A 7,888-nucleotide genomic window follows, 5' to 3' on the forward strand; every position below is an offset into this window, starting at 1 on the left:
GTTAAATTGCAATGAAATGGAATGAATTGCTCACATAAGCCACGGTGTATCACAAGTGGTAATGGATCGAAGGGAAGAGAAGCAGAGAAAGAATTGATGGACAGCTGATTGGCGTCCATTGGTTGAGAGGTGTTCTTAGTAATGGCAGTCGACCACCAAAGCCGACGCGGACGCGGACGCCGACACCGGGGCCGGGAAGATGAGCGACCGCTTGCTGGCTAACGTGAAGGAGGGCGAAGGCGGTCGGTGGAGCTCCTCGTCGGCCGGTGCGGGGAGGTTGAGATCTAGCGAGAGGAAGCTCTTATCCTTCTTGGCTTCTTGGGCATCCGCGGCGGCCAGCGGCCTGTGCCGCCTCATGTGGCCGCCGAGGGCCTGCCCGGAGCTGAATTCCGATCCGCATATGGAGCACTCGTGGATCTTGGGCTTCGTGTTGGACTGGCCGCTGCTCCCGATAGGCTTCGAGAACGAATTCATGCTTATCTGCAGCATATCGTCGTCGACCACGACCTTCTCCTCCGCGGCCGTCGTCGGCGGGGGGGCGAGCTTGGGCTTCTTGTGGCTGGTGCGGTGCCCGCCGAGGGCCTGGAACGACGGGAAGCACTTGTTGCACGTCTTGCACTCGTACACGTAGAACCCGGCCTTGCCGTTGGTGGTGGTGGCCGCCTCAGCGAACCTTCGGCTGGTGAACTTCTCGGCCCCACCGCCGCGGCCAGCGGCATCGTCCTTCCGCGCCTGAGCCGGCGGAGGCCTCGCGACCAGGGCGCGTCCCTGGGCCAGCAGGATGAGGCAGTTGGCCATGTCCTCCTCCTCCTCCGTGACAATCCCGGAGGCAGCCTCTGCCGAGGAGGCCGACGACGCGTCGGCGGCGACGACCACCGGCGGCGGTGGTTGGCTCCTCGGTCGCTTCGTGCGCTTACCCTTGACCAAAGCTTGAACCAATTCACCGTTGGAGATGCTGTCGCTGCTGTTGGAGCCCCGGGCTTCCTCCGGAGTCTCCATCCCCCTTGGGAAGAGAGCAAGAGGTGGAGAAAACAACAAGAGAGGGAGAGAGAGAGTGAGTGGAGGTGGTGTAAGACAAGAACAACGATACTCACACACAGGAGATGCAACACCGCTTGTCCCCACGTATATATTAATGAACCAAGAGAAGGGAGTCCATCAAATGCCGTGCTTTGCTATTATGAGAGGAGAGCTAAACCATGAATTAGCCTCCTCACTTGTATTTGGGGTGGGGTTGTGGGGGAATTAGGTGGAAATAGGAGAGGCGTGGAGTGAAGGGAGGAGTGGGAAGGATGAACAGCACAGGACAGAGGGGACGGACTCCACAACCCCAACCAAAATGCCTAATCCTGGACTCGCTGTCCACTCTTCTCACACTTATTGGCACAGAGACGAGTTGGCCACACAACCCGTCACAGGGTAGAGGGAGAGAGATGACGATGATGGTCCTGTGGTGACAATGCCAAGGAGATGCTTTCTGTGGCAAGCCTGGACACACGGAGACTGCACTCCTCCTCCTACCTTTTTATTTGCTTTGCTTGCTCACAGCTGCGTTTTAATTGGACTTGTTGGCTTCGCTAATAAATTCGGATTCATCGAGTCCCCAATTCTTCTTCTTCTTCTTCTTCTTCTTCTTCTTCTTCTTCTTCTTCTTCTTCTTTAACTTATCCATCAATCTGGACGAATGCTTCTTCTTTCGCTAAACTAGGAGGAAAAGATCTTACAACATGTGACTCGAATAATATGTTAGCTCTCCTTGATTCTCTGCATGTTGTTATTATAGACTGATCACAATAATGAGATGGACAAGGCCAAGTCAATGGCCGCCATGTCCATGTCGAGAAGTACGTGAGAGCCTGCGTTGGAGATCTGTGACATGACTCTCCAAGCACTTCAGTTAAGCTGTCGCACTCGTCGAGCACATGTACAAGAAATGAATGAGCCATGTCGTCTGGCCACAGGCACAAGATTCCGACAAGGTAAAAGAGGTGAATCCAAGCCTGGATGAGCATGCACAGATTGTGGTGTAAATGCTCCTACTATTTACGCATGCACAGATTACCACACCATCATGGCTTTTCTTATGGGCATGGAAAACTAGTCACTACTGATCATCTTAATATTGAATTTTAAGCCACTAGTTAATATTCTATGCACCCATGCATAGAATAAAGCAAAATTATGGTGCACAACATGCCGTCCACATGAAATACAACGCCTCCATGTTTGTCTCTCTTCCATCATTGAATGATTGGGTCGGAGGGTATGCATGATTTGGTGGCTTTGAATGAAGGGTTTGGCTTGCTATAATTTGTCGTTGTCGTTGCGTTCGAGACAATTAGACGGTTCGTTGGCAACGATGACACGGGTGTATTTTATGGTTGTTGTACATAGCTAGTCGATGTGCAATGCATGTTCTTGCCATGCAAGCAAGTTAATGGGAGGTGGTGATGAGCAAAGCAGAGGGAGTAGGCCGCATTGAATTCACTTATCGATTGTTTTCGGCTAAGCATGATAGTTTTATTACTACACACACGGATTAATACATTTCGAATATACGCGCGCACGCACGCGCGCACACACACACACGCACACATGCACGAAAAAAATGTATTATTACACACATGATAAAAATCGAGATACATTTACATTTAGGGATTAATACATTTCGAATATGAATTAGTGTCTAATAATTTTTTAAAATCATTTTTTACAATTTAATATATATATATATATATATATATATATATATATATATATATATATATATACTTTAAGATATTATCTAAAATTATAAAATTGTCAACATGATTTATGTATTCTATAAGGTGAAATTTCATTTGTTTTTAATTTTTTATATTATTTTACATTCATTTATATGATTATATATATATATATTTAATTAAATATATTTATTAAATTAAATTAAAAAAATATTTATTTATTTTTGAATAAATATTAAAAATTAGAAGAATAATTTTATCACATAATATTCAATGAATTTTTGAAATATAATTTTAGTAAACAACACTTACGTTAATGCATATTTAAAATATGATTTTCATATATTATATTCCAAACAATCAAAAGTATTTCATAACTATATATTCACTCAAACTTCTTTCTTCAAATACACATAAAAATAAATAAATATATTCTTTAAGACAGCTTTACTCTCTTAAAAATCTAAATCAGTAAGTATCGAACGTAAAAATATAAAAATAAAAACTAGGAAAAGATAATCTTTAAACTGAGTCAAAAGAGAGATGATGTTAGTAAAACATCCTCTAAATCATTGTTGATCCAAAGAACAATTTCCATTACTATTAAGGCTGCTCGAGTAATGACCCCCTCATTTTCATCATTTAGGTTATCCTTGTGGCTTTCGACAGTGAATGGGCACTTTCGCCCTTACTTATGTACATGCAAATATAGCCTCGTCGTTTGAAACCTTTAGTGATCGCTCCTTCTCTCTGTCGTCCTTTGGCCTTCCATGGGATGGATGCCTTTCGTCTTGGTTTGGTTTCCAAGTACTCGAAAGGCATGCAGTGGAGCCGAACACACAGACTGTTGGGACATCCGATTTGATCCTGTAAATTTTGGAGCACTGGATGATGGCCATTAATTTTGATTCATATAATTCGGATCACCACATGAACACATACATCTATGCAAAAGTACAGACATTGATATCAATATAATGTCCATTTCAGTGTTGAGCTTTGTTCTATGGACGTAGTGTTGAGCTTGCGTTTGCTACGACAATGTGCTCCAAGACGAAGCGACCGCCTACCCGACGCAGGCGATGACTCACTACCCGCAGCAACTCGTGTGGCAGACGCAATTTGATCCTAAATCGCCTTCATCACAAGCACGACAGGCGTTTGGATTAAGGTCGGGTGTGTCGAACTGGTGCCATAGATGAATGAAGAGTTAGTCTATCGACCTGCAAAACTAAGATGGAGAGGATTCGAAGACAATCGAAATCTTATTTTATATTTATTTTTTATTGGTGTCAGAAAATTATCAAAAAATTATTTGGAGTCTTGAATATTCTGAATTTGCAAAACTTTCATTAGAGGCATGACCGATAAGGTTTCTCTAACGTGTAAGTTAGTTCACAAAATGAGGTGTTATTATCGAGTCTTTTAGATCTAAATGCATAAGGAGTTTAAGAATGCTTTAGTGTGTTAAGAAACAACATACGAAGGACCTTTTATAGTGTGGCTTCAGGACCATTATATTCGATGATGCATATTGATGCAAAGGATGATTATGCGTTTCTCATTGTCTAAGTGGAATCGTGTCGCGTCGAACCTACTCTTATTCTTGATGACACCATATCAACCATATGATTTTGATAAACATGTGCCGATCATATATCGTGAGGATATCGACTAATGTATTCATAATAAAACATTGAGATATTAACTATAGTGTCAGAGTATCAATGACAAAGATACGCGATGGTCAGATCATTATTTTCCTATCCGACAATTATCTTATCGTCAATAGTTTCGACAAGACATCAAATATTATTATTGGAACGTTAAAAATGACCCTAACTATTAGAGGTTATCGTCGTCACGTCCTTTCAATACTGACTAACTCGACAATGTTCGGTGTCCACAAGCATTTCAACCTCGGAAGAAACGGCGTACAATTTCGACGTGCGATTTGGCCATTGGATTGTGGTGGGTGCGACAGTCCCCAAAAGTCAACGATGTGGATATATTAAAGAAACCGCAGTCGGCCAATCCATTGTGCTAAAAAAGATGGCACCCAAAGTCAAAGACGTGCATAAATAAAAGGAAAAAAAATGCCATGGAGAATCTTATCAGTAATTCTCTTTGGAATGGTTAAGCAAAAACTCATCATGATTAACTCAATAACACTTTTTATACTTTCTATTATTATTTCATGATGAGAATCTAATATACTTAACTTCTCTGTCTCTCTCTCTCTCTCCAAATCATGGTGCTCACACGGTTTCCTCGAGGGAGTCCCGTCTCAACTTATCTCTATTCATGGAGTAGACGTGGAAAGAGCTCGAAAAGGATTAATCAGTGCTTGATGCATCCATCAGCACGTTAACTCCAAAGTGACGATCGATCACCACTATGTAGTTTTGTTGAAGATTGCATTCCTGTACACAAATATTATTATCCCAAGTATTATAAGCCACTGACTTCATTGCGTAGCCACTCCAACCCACCACCAGTCTGCTTTGGTATTCCTGCGCACACACACACACATCATTATGGATCACGACCAGAATCAACATCGTGAGCATCGTAATGCACTGACGTTGTCGTATGGCCGCCACTCTAACGCCCACTACACTACTTTGTGGTGTAGTATTCATATTCCACAGCTATCCTTATCGTCGATGAGGAGAATCCATTGGCTTTACTCCAATTCTTTGAGTTGGTTGGTGGCCGCATGTGAAATGGATGCTAATAGGAAAGATAACGATGACGTTTGAATCAACTCGATTCGGTTTGAATTTATGTATAAGTCTAATAGATTGTCTATCGGATAGACGTAAATGTTCACTCGGGGAGTTGAAGGATGCTAAACACTTGTTTCATAGTTAGATTTGTACAAAAATTGAGATTGAATGAGTTTTTTTGATATGATTCTTTCGACGCCTATCGTAAGTAGCTTTCTATAGTGATTTAATCGAGGAGAATATTGTTAGAATTTTAATGATCATACATGTATAATTAAATATGTTAAGTCATTATTTTGATTAGTCAAAATTAAAATGATCTAATTAAAGTAAAGTTATTTGACGAAGGAATATAATTATTATGAAAATTAATTGTGTTGATACCATAAGTCATATTTCTAACTTAATGATGAGATAAGTTAGGAATATAAAACTTTGAGGCATAATTGTAGATTCATCAATCATGAATATAATTATAATTATAGATTCATTAGTTATGAATATAAATAGGGTTGTGGTCCTCGGTGTAGTATCTAATGAAGTTTCTTTTCGCCCATCAAAAGAGAAATCTAAAGTTCTTAAGGATAGGAAGGTCAAATAATCGATTAATTCAGAAAATACTTTAATGAATTCATTGTTAATATATTTCATAATTATTGTAGGATTTTATGTATATTATTGTGGATTTAATAAGTTTTATGGAAGCATTCTAAAATATTATTTTGGATCTATAAAGCATGTTTGAACCAAAATTTGATTTTGATTCTATAAAACAATTGTTTGATCAAATATGTTAAAATTCTAACGAATGAAATGTTTCATATCTTATCGTTCTTAGGGTATTCACCGAACATTTTTCGGATTATTATTATGGATTGATGTCCATGTAGTTTGATTATTGACACGCTCCGATAAGATTAACAGCTACAGTATAAGGAAATACTTCGATGCAGATGGTGGTTTAGTGATCTCTGCTAATTGCCTAACTCAATTCCCCCAAATGTGTGAACAGTGGAGCTTCTTAAGCCTTCGATTCGAATTAGGTTTGCACTCAGCCAATCATAACCCAAACGAGTGTTACAGTGACACGAAGAGCGCAAGCTTAAACTGTGTTCTGACACGCAAAATCTTATCTACCTACTGCGGAGAAAGTGACACCACGCTCGTCTGGAAGAAAGAAAAGGTTGGATGAGGTCGGCCATTAGCAGATGGGAAAGAATCCCACTAAGTGAACGTAAGGCTTCAGGAAGAAGGGAGAAAAAAGAAGCGAGCGACATGCCGAAACCTACTCGGTGTCAAAAGAAAGCCAGCCACCGGCTCCACTTTTCCTCCCGAGTCCTCGTTTCACACGCCGACTTTAATCTACGTGCATTATGGCCTCTGATTTGGACTGGTGGCCATGCAAAGAATGCCTATAAAAACCCTTGTGCTGCCACTCTTCGTGACCACACCTCATCCTCTCAGTTCTCTGCTTAGCTAGTAGTGTAGCTACGATGGCTGGCGTGACTCGAGTTAGGCTTTGGGCTCTTGCCTTCGTCGCTCTCCTTGGCCTCCAGGTAGCCTTGGCCACTAGATCCCTTCTTGGAACTAGCGGAGGAGGTGGCGGCGGTGGAGGAGGTGGTGGCGGAGGTGGTGGATCTGGTGCCGGTGGGTCTGGATATGGCTCCGGCTCCGGATCTGGATACGGAGAGGGTGTCGGCGGGGGGAGTGCTGGAGGGTACGGTAGAGGCGGTGGCGGAGGGGGTGGCGGTGGAGAGGGAGGCGGTGCAGGTGCTGGCTCTGGTTCCGGGCATGGCTACGGCTCCGGCTCCGGATACGGTGAGGGTGTTGGTGGCGGGAGTGCTGGAGGGTACGGTAAGGGAGGAGGCGGTGGCGGCGGTGGGGGAGAAGGAGGAGGGGCAGGAACTGGCTCTGGTGCCGGGCATGGCTATGGCTCCGGATACGGTGAGGGTGCTGGTGGTGGGAGTGCCGGAGGATACGGCCGTGGCGGCGGCGGCGGTGGCGGTGGCGGAGAAGGGGGTGGTGAAGGCGCCGGGGCTGCGCACGGGTATGGGTCTGGGTCTGGTTACGGCAGCGGAGGAGGAAATGGCCACTACTAGGTCAAGCAAGGTTCGGTGGCTTCAAGTAGTACGTGTAATAAGAGCTCTCATGCTGAACCTTTAAAGCCGCTGTAGGTTTAATTGGAGGTGGTGAAATCAGTGATGTTTGTGCGTGTGTGTAATGAATGCCAAATAAGTGAAAATGAAAGCTTATGTTCTCATGTTATAACGTAAGCGTACTCGTTGACACGAGGAATGCTTTTAAGTGAATGTGTGTTTCTGCTGTTGCTCTTCTTATCTTTGCATACAAATCCTCATGCGGTGTTGTTGCTAATCCAAAGATGGTGAGACCGAACAATTTCGTATGGAACTGCGAAATAATTAGAGAAATAAAAAA

At 43.1% G+C, this 7,888-nt stretch overlaps 2 protein-coding genes across 2 annotated transcripts; one reads left to right on the forward strand and one right to left on the reverse strand.

The window, feature by feature from the left end:
- LOC103972083 (zinc finger protein ZAT5-like) lies at positions 1–1,129 on the reverse strand. Its single transcript, XM_009386278.3, has one exon. The coding sequence runs from the start codon at positions 997–999 to the stop codon at positions 136–138; it is 864 nt and encodes a 287-aa protein (XP_009384553.2). The 5' UTR covers positions 1,000–1,129; the 3' UTR covers positions 1–135.
- A 5,816-nt stretch (positions 1,130–6,945) lies between these two features.
- LOC108951751 (glycine-rich cell wall structural protein 2-like) lies at positions 6,946–7,551 on the forward strand. Its single transcript, XM_018820696.2, has one exon. The coding sequence runs from the start codon at positions 6,946–6,948 to the stop codon at positions 7,549–7,551; it is 606 nt and encodes a 201-aa protein (XP_018676241.2).
- The last annotated feature ends 337 nt before the right edge of the window (positions 7,552–7,888 follow it).

Source organism: Musa acuminata, chromosome BXJ1-11, assembly GCF_036884655.1.
Source record: "Musa acuminata AAA Group cultivar baxijiao chromosome BXJ1-11, Cavendish_Baxijiao_AAA, whole genome shotgun sequence".
Taxonomy (NCBI): domain Eukaryota; kingdom Viridiplantae; phylum Streptophyta; class Magnoliopsida; order Zingiberales; family Musaceae; genus Musa; species Musa acuminata.

Coding starts and splice junctions, on each gene's coding strand:
- LOC108951751 (XM_018820696.2), top strand. CDS start 6,946: ATGGCTGGCGTGACTCGAGTTAGGCTTTGGGCTCTTGCCTTCGTCGCT.
- LOC103972083 (XM_009386278.3), bottom strand. CDS start 999: ATGGAGACTCCGGAGGAAGCCCGGGGCTCCAACAGCAGCGACAGCATC.